At 36.5% G+C, this 16,892-nt stretch overlaps 1 protein-coding gene across 1 annotated transcript in view; it reads left to right on the forward strand.

Annotated features, from left to right (window-relative positions):
* LOC136043493 (laminin subunit alpha-like) overlaps nt 1-16,892 on the forward strand; it is a 167,433-nt gene that overhangs the window by 15,965 nt on the left and 134,576 nt on the right. Inside the window, exons 5-7 of the mRNA XM_065728411.1 lie at nt 11,226-11,353; nt 13,287-13,395; nt 15,935-16,105. Of these exons, the coding sequence (XP_065584483.1) occupies nt 11,226-11,353; nt 13,287-13,395; nt 15,935-16,105 (408 nt within the window). The remainder of the gene's footprint in view (nt 1-11,225; nt 11,354-13,286; nt 13,396-15,934; nt 16,106-16,892) is intronic.

The raw sequence follows: 16,892 nt of genomic DNA on the forward strand, positions 1-16,892 counted from the left end.
GTGTATATCGTTAGTACGTAGCACCCACGTGTTTGTCCTCCTCAGTTACAAGCTGGGGTCCCCACGGGGTGTGAAGAAACAACCCATGCGTGAGTACGTCATCCTAAACTTCGATCGAATTGGATGCTACTGCCCCCAGTGGTTAGGTTGGGGCCTTCGTTGGAATTGGTTGCTAGGGGCTCCGCTGAAATTGCTCACTAGAGCTCCGATGGAATTGGATGATAGGGCCCTGTTGGTTTGGTTAGATTGGGGGCTACTGGTGAAATTAGATGCCAGGGTCCCCTAGGAATTGACTTCTAGGACCCCGATGGAATTGCTTGCTAGGGTCTCCGTTGGAATTGGTGGTTAGCCCCCCTGATGGAATTAACCGTTATGGGCCCTTGGGCCCGGTCGAAATGGTCGCTAGGGGCCCCGGTGGTTAGGTTCGGCCCCCTGATGAAATTGGATGCTATGGCTGGTAGATTTGGATGCTAGCCCACACAGTGAAATTGAATGCTAGAGCCTCTGCTGGTTAGTTTAGGTCCCCGGCGAAATCGGATGCTAGGGCCCCAGTCAAATTGACTTCTAGGACCCCAACGGAATTGACTGCTAGGGCCCTGATGGAATTTGTTGCTATAGGCCAATAGAATTGGGTGCTAGGCCCCTTAGGGCTCCCATGAAATGGTTTCTTGGGCCCTCAGTGTTAGGTTAGGGCCCTCGATGAAATTGGATGCTAGGCCCCCGGTAGAATTGTGTATAGGCCCCCTTTCTCCCAGTGAAATTGGATACTAGGCCTCCTCCCGGTGGTTAGATTTGGTGGCCGTCGGTGAAATTAGATGCTATGGGCCTCGTTGGAATTTCTCGTTATGGTCTGGCATTTTGAAGGTTCCCACTAGCGGGCACAGAAGTTTTTTCACCACTTTGCCTTTGTTGTTTTTTTAAGAACCAGAGGAACTATTAAGTAAGAATTAAAGGAATCATGAAGAAAAACGTCTTGAAGAAAAATGTCTTAAAAACGTTTTGAAATGTCTTGAAACATCTCGAAAACGTCTTGAAGAACAATGTCTTGAAATGTCTTGAAACGTTTTGCTGAAAAATGTCTTTAAAAATGTCTTGAAACGCCTTGAAAAATGTCTTGAAGAATAATTTCCTTAGTACCCCCCTCCCCTCTGCTTGACTAACATTCCCTATTACATAATAACCAAAAGTAAACAAACCCTGTTGCGTAACAGCTTTTTTCCTGACCCTCTAACAAGTCCTTTTACGTAACAACTAAAAGTAAACAAACCGTATTGCGTAGCAGCATTTTTCCTGATCCTATAACAAGTCTTATTACATAACGGTAATCACGGTGTAAGGAAGCCCTGGCCCTCGTATGTTTTTTCAGCATAGCATCCATGAAAAAAAGATTCCCTATGACATAACATGCACCTGCATCTCTTAAAAAAACATTCCCTATGACGTAACATGCACCTGAGCCTTGAACGTCGTTCAACTTAAATCATTAAAGTAGAAAGGAGTAGTGGGTATGGGCCTTGTTAAAAGTATTGTAGCGTCACTACTTCTTCCTTTTTGAGTTTTTGCTATTGATTTCAATGTTTGCATAACCAATACATTAAACCCGAACCCGTCCACTGGGAAAGGATAAAGGGAGTTTCCTCAAATACTGGCACTAAAAACAGAAAAAAAAAACACAGAAAAAAAGCAAAATTTGATCTAAAGGGGATTTATGAGGTATCGTTCCCTTAAATGTTAAATGTTAATTCCCTTAAATGTTTGACCTTAATGTACCCAAAGCCTAAGATCCAAGACAAATATTCCGGAAGTTTGAAAAAAGCTGAAAAAAGAATATTGTTGAAAATGTAAGATATTATAGTAAAAATTGAATCTCAAGATTTCGGGCTTTACGAACCTTAAGTCCAGAGTTTGCCTTGCTTTGACGGGTAGTGACTTATCTAACGTCGATTTAAGGAAGACTCATCCTATTGTTGCAATATATTTTGTCACATGATTTATTTTTATCAGAGAATTGCTCAAAACCATTTCTTCAAAATTGCAAAAATGTTTTCGTTGGAGTTTCCGGAAACAGTCTAAAACAATAATGTTCTTCAAATTATCAGCCTACTATGCTAGATAATGCATGTAACACCCACCACTGCTTCCGGTAAGGACTAACTTCAATCGATTAGAAGTGGTATCACATCAGATTTCGCTCATATTTCTTCAGGTGCTTGAATTCTATTCTCAGCATCTGAGATTTAATAAGAAGTTGTTTAATGAGGGGGCAACCCTAAAGAAACTGGGAGGTTGATTTTGATGAAAGAAACATTTGATTGTCAGGGATGGTTGAGGTGATTTAAACTTAATAAAAAGGTACTATGTGTATCTGATTGCATAAAGGACGTTTATGCAGTATCCCAGTAACAACTAGAGGTTTACGTTTAGCTTTCAGAGCTTGTTCTTAGAAATTTTGAACTAAAACAAAATGTTCTATGAGTATCCGAGTTTATAGTAATGGTGTATATGCGATATCTTAAGAATGGGTGAAGGCATTAAGTCGAAGCTTTCAGGGTATGTTGAGGGGGATGTTTCAATAAATTTGGATATTAAAAGGGCGTATCTGCAATGTATCTGGAATGACTGTGGATATTTAATGCTCCGAATATGCACAGATGCTGGGTGTATGTTTGACAAAATCAAAACGCACTCTCTCTTTTTTTATGGTGGAAAAAAATATCAAGACATTCAAGTAAGACTTGGTCTTAGGAACTTAGGCGCGATAACTGTTGACGTGTCAGTGCTGCCACATATTGTACATAGCCTACATTTTGCCTTTTTGGAAATTAATTTCAAAAAGAGTTCCATTAAGCGAAAAATGAGCAAAAATAAATTCAAATAATCTTTTTGATCACCCCCCTATTATTTTCTGAAAGTTCCAAATTAGCATTTTCAGTCATTCATGAATTGTGCCCTTTTGACAATCCGTGTACACATAATGTGCTGTAATTTAGTTCAAAAATTCCCTCAAAATTCACTAAAAGGCTAAACTAAATTCCCTTCGCCTTTTCCGAAAATAAATTTCCCATATGTATGCCTTTCTCAGTACCATATGATATATGTAAACAATGAACGAATTGCGGCAGTATTTATTGCCAAATGTAGTAGTAGTGGTAGCATGCAAATATTCCCTTTTTGATCATCTCCCTTATCATTTTCTGAAAGTTCTTAATTAATATTCCCAGTCATTCACGAATCGCACCCTTTTGACAATCTGTATACACATATTGTGTTGTGATTTAGTTCAACACTCCCCTCAAAATTCTTCAAAAGACTGAACTGATTTCCCTTCGCCTTTTCGGAAAATGAATTTTAAATATGTATACCTTTCTCAATAACATATGATATATGTAAACAATGAACGAATTGCCTAACTTGTAGCCCTTAACCTGATTACTATTGGGAGGTTGACATCCCCAAAGACATAATTGCTGGGCCTTTCAACAATGCTGAACAAAATAGTTCTCTTAAAATTTTGACCGAATGTGTTTGGGGGAATGATAAGCTTGTGGGGAGGGGCTTGTTGCCCTCGATTCACTTTTGACTCTTAAAAAAGGCACTAGAACTTCTGATTTCCAATCAAATGAGCCTCATCCGATTCAAAGTTGATACGATCATCCGTTCCATAAAAACTATATATGCCTAGGGCAATCACGTACGCAGGAATTTTTCCCGGGGGGGGGGCAAAACCTTCGAAACAACAGATATAAAGTAGTACTTTTTTAATTTAGTAACTAAATAAATGCAAAAAGCACGTATATCTGAAAATACAGATTAACTTTAATCTGTAGTATTGTAGCGGATGGGGGGAAGAAGACTGAAGCCTCAAAAGTACGTTTTAGGCTCAGGTTATGTTCATAGCGATTTAGAACCAGTGATTAATCTATTATATCCCACTGAAAGGGAAATTTTAGGGTTAACAGTGCAATATGGGTGCTGTGGGGGGTAGTTCTTCTATTGCAAAAACGTCGATTTTAATGAAAAATGATAGTTTCCAAAATTGATCCATTAAAAGCTGTACTTTATCCTGAAAAGGAGGGATAAACGCCCTAATTACAAGGATAATTTTATTTTGCTGTGGAAAGCACTCTCTTTACAAAAAAATAACAGTACAATCGCTAATTACTTCAAAGAGAGTTAAAAGTTAGACAGAAAATGGGTTAATAATTGGGCAATGACTTGGCCGGATAATTGCATGCTGTAAAATCCCCCAAAAAAGGCTTCACACATGTATGTAGATTCTTAATAAATGTTCTACTTTTGCCAGAAATCCCAAGAAACCATGGGGCATTGTTGTGGCATCCTGAATCCTAACGACATTGTTGTATGCTCTTTGTACTATTGTGAAGAAAATGTCCGCCACAATTTTGATCAGATGCGTGTGTAAAAAGGAGGGGCTCAGGAAGGGGGGCGAGTTGCACTCCATCAAATTTGACTAATAAAAGCGATATAGAACTTCAAATGAGCCTCTTCTAAAGTTAACTAAACCACCCCTTTCATAGAAAGCTTATATACCCCGGGCATAACTTATCACCTTGCCCCCAAACTCTGGGGATCATGTCAGCACCGAAGGCTTTGTTATGTGATTTTTATATTGTTTTTGAACAAATGGCTATCTCAAAATTTCTATCTGACGCATTTGGGGAAATAGTTCGTAGGGGAGGGAGGGACTGCTAGTTGCCCTCTGATCATTTGGCTCTTAAAAAGGACAATCGAACATCTGATTTCCAATCTAATGATCCCTCTCCAAAGTTCATGCGACCACCTTTTCCATAAAATCTTATACCCCCCGGGCATAGCTTACAACTCTTATTCTGAGGCCTATGGGGGGGGGGGGGTGTCACCTTCCAAGAGATAATTACTGGACCTTTCAACTACGTTGAACAAAATGGATGTCCAAAAAATTTAATTGGGTGTATTTGGGTGAAGGATTGGTGTAGGGGGTTCTGGTAGTCCTCCGTCAATTTCGACTATTAAAAATTACACTAAGCGTTGCAAATTTCCATCGAGTGAGCCCCTTTTGAAATTTCTACGACAGTTTCTATACGAGGTACCCTGGTTTAAAACCATAAAAGTGGGGGGAAGGTATATATGCACTCCAATGACTTTGACTCTTAAAAAGAGCGCTAGAATTTCTGATTACTGATACAGTGAGCCCCCTCTGAAGGTTATACGACCATTGTTTCTATAAAAACCTTATATTCGTTCGCCCAGGGCTTAAGTTACAGCCCTGAGGGCGGGTGGGGGTTTGCCATCCTCAAAGAGATAATTTCTGGACTTTTCAACTACGCTGAACAAAATGGCTATCACAAAATTTTGATTGGATTTGTTTGGGGAAATGATTTGCTTGGGGGAGGGGGCTTGTTGCCTTCCAATTACTTTCTACTATTCAAAAAAAATATTAGCCTTTTAAATTTCCAATCGAATGAGCCACATTTAAAGCACATTGTTCTTTACTTAGTCAGTGCTATTGCGCTGCCCATGATTAGCGGCAAAAAAAAAATGTTCATCTTTTCTTCCTGTTGCCTTTAAAAAATAAATAAATTCTGTCAATCCAAAATTTTGGCTTATTCCCAGCTGTGTTATTATAAACATCTAGTAAAGTACTGCATAGATCCATCATTTTTGAAGGATAACAGCGACTTTATTGCTAAAAAAAATTTGGGTTATTTTTTAATTTAGTTTTGCAAGTAACTTCAAATAAATGCTGTTGCCAACACAGAATATGGAAGTACTCCGTCCCATTTCCGTTTCCAGAAAGAAAAGTGCGATTGATAATTTGCCCAACTTTCGAATTGTGTTTACGTAACGTACATTCATCATTTCACACTAGAAATTCCTTCTGGAAATTTCATGTGCTTTGACCACCCCAAGGTCCTTGATAAGACAAGACACCTCATTTTCACGTTACTATATGTATACGGTTTATATAGCTTTTAACGGTATATCCTTCAAAGCAATGAATCAGAATATGTTAGAATGGAAACTTTAAAATATTTTCCCACAATTATTTTAAATGAAAGTAAAACAGTTCAAAATAGGGATGATACCTTTTTATTGACAGTGAAATATAAAATTATTTAACTGGATATTTCGAACACATATACAGTGTTCATCATCAGCAGTAAAACAGAGTTTTACTGCTGATGATGAACACTGTATATGTGTTCGAAATATCCAGTTAAATAATTTTATATTTCACTGTCAATAAAAAGGTATCATCCCTATTTTGAACTGTTTTACTTTCGTCATGGAAAGGCAGTGTGGTCTTCGAAGTTATCTAAATTATTTTAAATGTTTTGAGATCAATCAGTTTTTTCTTTTTTAAATAGAATCATCAGTCCATTGAAACAATATACCCTTCCGCATCAGTATTAGGATTAAAAAAACAAACGTTTGAATTCGTCAAACTTTGATTGTTTTTATTTAGACGATCAATATATGGTTACCGTTCTTTATGTTCCAATTTATGATTTCTAAGGTATACATCCTCTGCGATTAGGTAAGGTAAAGGATACGGCATTAGACTTTACAGTCCGTACCGGCGGTGCTGATCTCCGTTTCTTGGCCCTTCAGCCAGGAAGTGCAATGGGGGGCTGGGGCCAGCCATCCTGTGCTTTCACACACCCTTCCTGTTTACCTTCCCCAGATTTCTCCAGGTACCCATTTAGAGCTGGGTCGACTCTGACTAAGCTTACAGAGTGGCGGGGGTCGCGCCACTGACCCCCGTCCTAAACTGAAGAATTGGGTACACTGGGATTCGAACCCGCGTCCTCTGAGACAAGGGATCCCGAATCCAGCGTACCAGCCCACTCGGCCAGGACGGCCTATCTGCGATTAGCTTAGATTCAAAATGTATTATGCCCTTTTTGAAAATAGGCTTGTAGCAGAACGTTTAAAACTTGTTTTTTTTGCGCTTCATCTGCTTTGATTTTGGATGAATCTGCTTTAGCAAGATGTTTTAAAGCTTTTTCGTCAATTACAAGAAAAAAACAAAAAAAGAAAACGAAAAGGCTGAGAAGAATGAAAAGCCTTGTGTTGCTCTTAAATTAAAACATAGAAAAAAAAGTCTCGAAAGCCCAGTTGTGATTTAAGACTAGTCAGTGAAGATATTACCATTATAAAGTAGTGTGTTGTCAATATTACAGGCTAGGATTGGCTCCAAAGTATCAAGATGTGCCATAAGACCCAGATTAATAGGTCGTTTAAAATTGATGATTTCCCATAAGAAATGTTCTCCTCGTTTTTGGAGCTTATAGCCACTCTAAGAATAACAAAATGAGAAAGAGCAATGAAAAAAATATATTTTTGATAAAACTATAAAATTTTAAAATAAATTAATAGAAATAAAGCATGTCATTGATCCAATTTAATGTTAAATTTGTTTTGGTTTTATGAAGTAGGCATAAGCCCTTGCACAATAACTTCCCTGTTAACACCAAAAGAAGTCATTTGAAATAGAGGGTCACTGGATTGATTTTTATGTTTTTTGTTTTATTTAATTCCATGGATTTAGGCAGCAAAAGGACATTTAATAGTTATGGGGGTGTTGCAAAAATCAGGAAGTTTGCTTTCTCTTCATTGGAGAATATGCCTAAGCTATCTAAAGGATATTATTTTCCTCACCGAAGGGATGCTTAATTTTTGTTGGTGTCGCTGAAGGAATAGTTTATCGATAAATTTACGATACCAACATGTCAAAATTTGTGCAATTGCTGTGACGTCGAATATCGTCGCTGTCACGATTAAAGATCGTATATGACAGTTTTATACTTTTGCCAAGAACTGTTTGATAAGCTGTTCTCAGAAGGAGGATTACCAAGGAAATGCATGTTCAATGCTACTTTAGTGCTCTTGACGTACATTGTCCTACCTCGTTTTGAGAATAGCTTAATAAACGGTTTCTGGCAATTACTTGAGAAGCATGAAAAAGTCAGTTATGAACTCAAGGTGCTACTGTTCAGTTCAGTTTATTTCAGTTCAGTTTGTTTATTAATAAAAAACAAATCACACACTGTAAACTAACTACACCCTAAGAGAGCACTGCCCGTAACAAGTGACAGTATTCATTCATTCATCAAGAAAAGAAATATAAGGTATAAAAAGAAAAGAAGAAGAAGGGAAAAGAAAACAAACGTAAATTAATAAAACAAAACATAGAGAACTATCGGTAGAAAAAGTTAGGGTATAATTCAATATTTTCCAATAAGAAGCTTTTAATCTTACTTTTGAACTCTGGTAGGCTATTAGCATTTCTCAAAGTATTTGGAAAATAATTCCATATTTTCGGTCCGGTAAATTTGATTGAAAAACCAGATGACGTGAGACGTCTCGTTTCTGTAACTAGTTGCGATACATGTCGAGTATCATGTTGGTGAATTTCATCATTCCTTCGAAAAGCCGACATAAACGACTCCGGTGCGGTATTTGTGCATGCTTTATATAAAGTTTCGGCAATCTTTTTTTTCTCGAAGTCGAGCCACATTTAATATCTTAACTTTGATTAAAAACACCTTCACACTCTGACGATATCAGTGATATTATAAAGACTAGGAATGTGTCAAGCAGAAATATATAATTTAACTAGCTGTTGGGGTGGCGCGTCATTTATATATCCCCCTGTGCCCCCCGGCGTCCCCGTTGTTGTTGTTTCCCTGTGTCCCGGTCGTCATTTGTGTCCCGGTGTCCCAGTCTGTAATTTCTCTTTGAGTGTCGCGGTCGTCATTTATATTCCCTGTGTCGCGGTGTCCCAGTCGTCATTTGTGTTCCGGTGTCCCGGTCTGTAATTTCTCTTTGAGTGTCCTGGTCGTCATTTATATTCCCTGTGTCCCGGTCGTCATTTGTGTCCCGGTGCTTTGTTGATGGTGATTGCTAATCGAACATTCCTTGTGTCCCGGTCGCTTTCTCTTTGAGTGTCCCGGTCGTCATTTATATTCCCTATGTCTCGGTGTCCCGGTCGTCATTTGTATCCCGATGTCCCGGTGTGTAATTTCGTCAATCAACAAACATGACGTCAGTCGACACACAAACATGACGTCACTCGACACAGACACACAGACAACTTATTTTTATATATATACTAGCTGTTGGGGTGGCGCTTCGCGCCACCCCAACACCTAGTTGGTGGGGGCGCTTCGCGCCCCCCCCAAGCCCCCCCGCGCGCGTAAGTCGTTACGCGCCATAATAGTTACGCGCCATTGTAGTTGTGTCCCTATGTCCCACCTGTGAATATAGAAATATATATATATATATATGGTTTTAACTACGTAAAACTTGCGAATATACAACATTCTTTGCTGTCCCATTGTCTTTGCATATAAATAGATTGTCAGGTTATCCCCCTGTTTCCCCCGGTGTCCCCGTTGTAGTTGTGTCCCTGTGTCCCGGTCGTCATTTATATTCCCTGTGTCCCGGGTCCCGGTCATCATTTGTATCCCGGTGTCCCGGTCTGTATATACATTCGTTTTTTAGTTTTGTTTTTCTCCTTTATTTTTTTCCTTTTTTTTTTCTTTTTTAGCTTATTTAGATTTTTAGATTTTTTAGTTTTTTTTATTAGTTTTTAGTTTTTATTTCTTTTTAGTTTTTTTGTCCCGGTCGTCATTTATATCCCCCTGTTTCCCCCGGTGTCCCCGTTGTAGTTGTGTCCCTGTGTCCCGGTCGTTATTTATTTTTTAGTTTTTTACCTTTTTTTAGTTTTTTTAGTTTTTTAGCTTTTTTATTTTTTTTATTAGTTTTTAGTTTTTTTGTAGTTTTTGCCTTTTTTTTAGTTTTTTTAGTTTTTTAGCTTTTTTATTAGTTTTTAGTTTTTTTTGTAGTTTTTGCCTTTTTTTAGTTTTTTTAGTTTTTTAGCTTTTTTATTTTTTTTAGTAGTTTTTAGTTTTTTTTGTAGTTTTTGCCTTTTTTTAGTTTTTTCAGTTTTGACGTCACCTGATCCAGTTTTTTCAGGTGACGTCACCTGATCCACGATCCACAGATCCACAGACAACTTATTTTTATATATATAGATAGTTTTTTTTTTTACTTATGTCCTGGTCGTCATTTATACTCCCTGTGTCCCGGTGCTTTGTTGATTGCTAATCGAACATTCCTTTTGTCCTGGTCGCTTTCTCTTTGAGTGTCGTCATTTATTAGTTTTTTCCTTTTTTTTTTAGTTTTTTATTGGTTTTTACCTTTATTTTAGCTTATTTTTCAGTTTTTTCCTTTTTTTAGTTTTTTTTTATTTTTTATTTTTTTTAGTTTTTTACCTTTTTTTAGTTTTTTTAGTTTTTTTAGTTTTTTAGCTTTTTTACTTTTTTTATTAGTTTTTAGTTTTTTTTGTAGTTTTTGCCTTTTTTTAGTTTTTTCAGTTTTTTTTTTAGTTTTTTATTGGTTTTTACCTTTATAGTTTTTTTAGTTTTTTAGCTTTTTTATTTTTTTTATTAGTTTTTAGTTTTTTTGTAGTTTTTGCCTTTTTTTAGTTTTTTCAGTTTTGACGTCACCTAATCCAGTTTTTTCAGGTGACGTCACCTGACACATCCATCCACACATCCACAGACAGACAAATTATTTTTATATATATAGATAGATGTCCTGGTGTCCCGGTCGTCATTTGTGTCCCGATGTCCCGGTCTGTAATTTCGTCAATCAACCAACATGACGTCAGTCGACACACAAACATGACGTCACTCGACACACACACACAGACAACTTATTTTTATATATACAGATAGGAAAACGTCTCAACCTGAAATGTTCACTAAACTTGTTGAGTTTACCACTGTATGTCGCTTGGGTGTCGCTTGGTATATGAGCTCGATGTGCGTATAAGCGTATGTAAGCTAGGTGTTTCCAACTCTCACTTCTGGTAAAAATCGTAAAGTCCACAATTATTTGCCCTGTCCAATTATCATAGTGAAGAAGAAGAAAGAATATAACACGTGAATTCGGACGCTTTTCATGCGAGTCCGGATCTTTAAAGATGACCAGGTTTTGTTTTTTCCTCTAATCTTCCAGATAAATTATTCTTCATTGAGATCCTCTTTGGGGAAGTCTCAACACCCAAAGCCCGCCCTCGTTGCCAGTACATTGGCCCATATACTTGAGTAACTTAACAGCCTAGTTCAGTTTATTTCTTATAAAATAAAGCAGTTAGATATAGATTGTAGTACACAACCATTCTGAAATACCTTATTAATTATGTTTTTTTCTAGGAATTTCATGTCGCCTACATTTTTATTCGTATGGGAAATTCTCCTCGACCTGGAGCATGGGTCTTGGAGCGATCAGTTGATAATGGCAACACATACGAGCCATGGCAGTTTTTTGCTGAAAGCGACGGGTAAGCTTTGCTTTGCTTTTAAGTACCGCGGTAAAAAAAAAATGACTTTGTTTTAGGAACCTAGAAAATTTTGAACTTGAAATATAGGTTATATTTCTAGTTTTCTATTTCATATTCTGTGCATTCGTGATTTAAAAATAAACCGCTTTACCAAAAAGCTTTGATCTTCAAATTTGAGCTTCTACCCTTGGTTGTGAAGGTGAAGCTCTGTGACTGGGTGTCGCTTTTTGCTGATTTTACAAGTTAAAGATCGATTTCTGTGCTTAAGCTTTATTAAAACAAAAGTTGATTTTGATGATTGCTGGAAAGTAACAAGACTAATATTTGCATTTTCAAAAATCTGAGTTTTAATAGTGAAAATAATTATTTTTGGAAAAGTAATAACTTATTAAAGAGCGATTTGTCCTCAGTGTATTATTGTTATTTCCCCTGCCAATGTGTAGAACAAATGGCTGCAAGAATTTGGTGAAGGCTCAATCGCCTGTTAATTAAAAAATCTTGTGCTGTTCTGACCAGAGGACAATTGCCCGTCATTAACAGCACAAGTATCCCAGGGTGTCTTCATAGCCTGGGAGGCGTCTTGGCATTGGTTCAAATTTCATCATTGCCATTTTAATCAGAATGAACGAAATATTCCAAAAATGTTCATTTAGAGCATGGACGTCAGTTGGGAATCTTTTTTTTATGGGAGGGAGGGGTGTGGTAATGGCCCTGCTGGGGTACAAGACATTAAAAAATGTGTAGAGATAGAAAAATGAGAAATACTCCTGTTCAAACCGTGGTAAAAAAATAAAACAAAAAAATAAGGGTCTCATAATTAACCCTTCCTCATAAAAATTTCTTCACAAGTGCGTCTTTGTGTAAACATTAACTAGCTACACCCTGCTGATATAAGGGTAAAACATTGCTTTTCAATCTCTATGATATTACGTCCCAAAATTAGTTTCACGGCCCTTTGCTCCCCTCAAATCTCCCCCCCCCAATCCAAATTCACATCAATAGATACGGTGTACGTCTTTTGACTCGCGGTGTTTCAGGAAGTATTTGGGGATGGTCCTAGAGGATTAGATTTGAATTACTAAAAATAATTGAGATCAAAGTGTCACTATCCAAAATCAAAAGACACTAAGAAAAATTTGACAAATAGTTAAGTATTACACCTTACTCGCCAGTTCCTCAATGTGGCTGATTTTAGGGCCGTAAGAAGGATCCTTGAATTAATAGGCTATGATGTCACACCTTGCTGAAATAACAGTCTTGTAAGGATTTTCATATGGATTATTTGAGGGTCATTTAAACCGTACAGTTTCAAACACAATGCCTCTCCCACCCTACTCCATCCCTAACTGCATATATGTATATCACATGTCGTATATTTTGTAAATATTTACTTGCTCCTTAGCGAAGTTTGTATTTCACTCGTTCTGAGCTTGGTTAGAAACGCATACCGTAGCTGTTGATATCTAAAATCCAGAGGATTTTGCTAGGTGAAAGTATTCTATGTGGCTCCTTAAATCTGCCCAAATTCTCATACAGGTTTGACCAGGTAACGACTACCTAGTGTTTTTTTTTTAGTTAGTAATATTCTATGTGCATTGTCCATAAGAACATGGTAAGATTTTTAGCTGGCTCTGACAAACATTTTACTAATTAATGCTTGTTTATCAGTGTCTGTCAACTACCAACTTTTTGTCAATCAACAACTTTTAGAAACGAAGATGATTTTCAGAAAATGCCTGAATTTTTTTCTGATCCCGTTTAGTTCGTTTGTGTATCGAGCAAAAGTTGATGCTCATTATTTTTATCATACTTTTCCCAATAACATAATATAAGTGTAAGCCCCTCCCCTCAGTATCCCATTCTAAGGATTTTTTAGCCGAAACGGGTTCATCTGCACTTGAACTAAGTATTACATTAATTTTCAATATTTCAGAGATTGTGCTGCCCTCTTTGGCCAAGAAACTCTGGGTCCGATTTACTCAGATGATGCTGCTGTTTGTGTGACACAGTTCTCGAAGATCTTGCCTTTGGAAGATGGTGAGGTGAGAATTTTGTCCTTGCTCTAATTGAACCACAAAAGAGGGAGAGGAATGAACACAATTTAAATACCAAAAAAATATGTTTTCAAAATTCGTTTGGATACAACAGGAATGCCATTTCATGCGTAATCGTGGGACACGTCAGATCCAAACATCTTAAATGTTTTTTATTCATGTATTTTATAAATATTTTTTCGTGAGAGGTTTTCCTTGTTGGAATTTCTTCCTTCAACCCCTTTTGCTCGTACTTGTTCATAGAAATTCGTATTTTTTATTCCATCCTCAAAATTGTGGGATTCTATTCCGTAACCAAAACATATATATATATATATATATATATATATATATATATATATATATATATATATATATATATATACATATATATTATATATACATATATATATATATATATATATATATATATATATATATATATATATATATATATATATATATATATATATTTATATATATATCGCTCATACAAAAAACAGAGAAAAGTGGAGTAATACAAAAAAAAAAACAAAAAAACAAGAACACTCAGCATCAAAGAACAAAATTAAGTAATAACTTCTTTATTTGCACTCGTATATCAGGTGTAGAGGCAAAAATTCGCACAATGTTTCCAATGCCTTTTTTGCTGCACTTCTTTCAGTAGACGGCACAACGACAATTGGATCCACCATATTTTGAGATCTTAGAAGTAATGTGTTTTTGTTGTAGAGCGGGTATCGAAACAAATACTCGAGGTATTTGGAGTATATCGGAGTTTTATTCTGTCAGTTTGCGTGAACCAGTCCCATAGCGGAGATACATAAAGCAGGTGAAGGAGAGCAACTGCTGCGTAAAGCTTGACAAAAAGCTTCCTGTTGAAGCTAAATTTCAGAGAGACTAGCTTCCCGTAACTTGAACGAATACTCTTGGTAATTTTCTCGGTAAAGATTGTAAAGTCCAGGGCCATATTCCTTGCCGTTTTTCCTTTATTTCTGACTGAAACCATAACTCGCATAAGTCTTCTTAGACGATTCAAGAAATAAATAGATTCTAATTTTTAAAGTTACTGTTTGTAGAAAAATAGACTGTCTAAAAAACTAGGCATATTACTAGCCCCAGATCTTGTTGCGCTTCATTTTTGTGCCTTATTGTCAGACATTTTCCCATGCCTTTTGATTTAGCTGTTAAAATTCGTTTAAAATCATGTGTAATTTTACATGATGTTTTATACCAAAAAACCCTTCTTTCTCAGCTTCCCCAGTCGTTATGTTTTTGGTTTAATTGCGCTGTTATATAATTCAGTAACAACCAGGAATATTCCAATGCCTATGTTGACTGGAATAGCTGAATTACGCATTGGAAATTATAACGTAAATTCAATTCCTCCTTCCTGGTTATCCTTTACATACGCTAAAATATCGCACCCTTTGTTTCATTGTAATTTCTGAAATATTTAGATTACGCAATAGCATAATTATCACGTTATGCTATAGTTTTAAGTTACAATTTCGTTTGCAATTCAATGTGATTTTATTATTTCTTGTGCCATGCCTTTTTCTTTAGCTGTTTCTTGTCATTTGTCATCTTTTGTAATTTTGCACGTGTCACAGATACTAAAAATTAACTCCTCCTTCCTCAGATCTCTTTGTGCAATACTTTCGTTTACAATTAAATTTTATTTTTATCGTTTCTTGTTCCGTGGCTTTTTCCTTAGTTGTTCGGAGTCATTTGCCATCTCTTGTAATTTTGCATACTTCATAGATACAAAAACAATACAACCACCCGTGGGAAAAAATGATGTAATTTTGCTCTTCGAATGTATACAAATGTGGTCATTGACATGAATTTTTTTGGGGGGTATGAATTCAATTGTTCTTTCCTGCTCATCCTTCGTTGACACCAAAATAACTACATTAAGTTCCAGGGTGGTATTAAATTCAGGCGAGAATTTATTTTCTCCCTCCTGTGTATCTTAGATAGAAGACCCTAAAATAACACTTGTTCATTCTAAGGTGAAAAATCAGCCATTTCAATGGAATTAAGTAACTCTGGCGCGAAACTAAATGTAGCCCCTCTACTTGTTTATCCTTCTTACACACGCACACGCTAAACCAACACGTTCCTTCATTTCATTGTAATTTTGACACTAATATTTTTTAGGCTGCCGAAAGGCACAGAAATCAGCTTTCCAGGATCATGATATATTTTTCTTGCTTGAAGAGGTTTGGTTTAATTCAGGACTTATGCATCCATGTAGGCATGGACGATTCAAAAAAGGGAATGGCTGACCCTCTTCCCGGGTCCAAAATATCCCCATCACCTTGGAAACCTCCAAACTATGGTCTACATATTTTATTTTCTTGTGTCATAACTCCCCTAGAAATCCCACCCTCCTCCTTCACAAGGATTGGACCTATGCCTATGTGAATGCAGCAGACTGGATACCGATATATTGTCCTTCTAACTAAAACTTTTTTCCCCAGTGAATATGTTTGAATTTTGAGCACCTGAGTTTTATTCTTATATTTTTGTTACTCCTTTGCAGATTGTTGTATCGCTGTTAAATAACAGGCCTTCAGCAAATGACTTTTTCAATTCGAGTGTGCTCCAGGAATGGACCAAAGCTACGAATATTCGGCTTCGTTTCCTACGGGCCAAAACTCTATTTGGACAGCTCATGAACGCTCAAAAAAATGATCCAACTGTTACGAGACGAGTAAGTTTTTTCTTGACACAGGACCTTGGGGGGACGGGGGTAATAACTGTATATCAAAGTCCATTGAAACATAGTGTAAATTATTTCGCATAACATCGTAGATTTTTATAGCTTTTTACCTCTTTGGAGATAAATTTCACTCCATTTGTAAATCGTTACTTTACCGACACCTCCTTTCTAATTGACCGTTTGTCTGTATTTCTAGTTAAATTGTTGTCAAGTAATATTTAGTAGTTACCTAATTTTAGTTCATTTCATTATCAGTTCAGTTCATTATCAAAGTTCAGTTTAGTAGTTAGGTAATTAGGTATGTATCTTCAATTTAGTAGTTATCCAGTTGAGTAATGAGTTGATATTGCACATCCTGCTTAGAACACTCATTTGAAATACTGAATCCTAGACATACAGTCTAACTGCACCATTAAATATTCTAGAAATTAAAAGATGTCTATTGTCACCTTGGTGTTTATTAGAAACTCTAGAATTATAGTGGACATACTTTAAAAATTACTAGGTCATAAACCTGATTGCTGTCACGTGTACACAATGTCAATGTTAAATCTACTGCTCAATATATGCAAAATGATATTGAGGTTGTTTTTTTTGGTCGGGTGGAGGGGGGCTGCAAAAGGAGTTTTTAATTTTTCTTCATCCATTCAATTTTCAAACACTTGGATTCTTACATAATTCCACTCATTCTGGGTTGAGTGGGGCTTGAATTTATTGGTAAGCTCGGTTGATATTGTTATTCAAAAAACTTTTAAAAAAATGTATACCAAAGATAATC

The sequence above is a fragment of the Artemia franciscana genome, unplaced genomic scaffold, assembly GCF_032884065.1.
Source record: "Artemia franciscana unplaced genomic scaffold, ASM3288406v1 Scaffold_674, whole genome shotgun sequence".
Lineage (NCBI taxonomy): Eukaryota > Metazoa > Arthropoda > Branchiopoda > Anostraca > Artemiidae > Artemia > Artemia franciscana.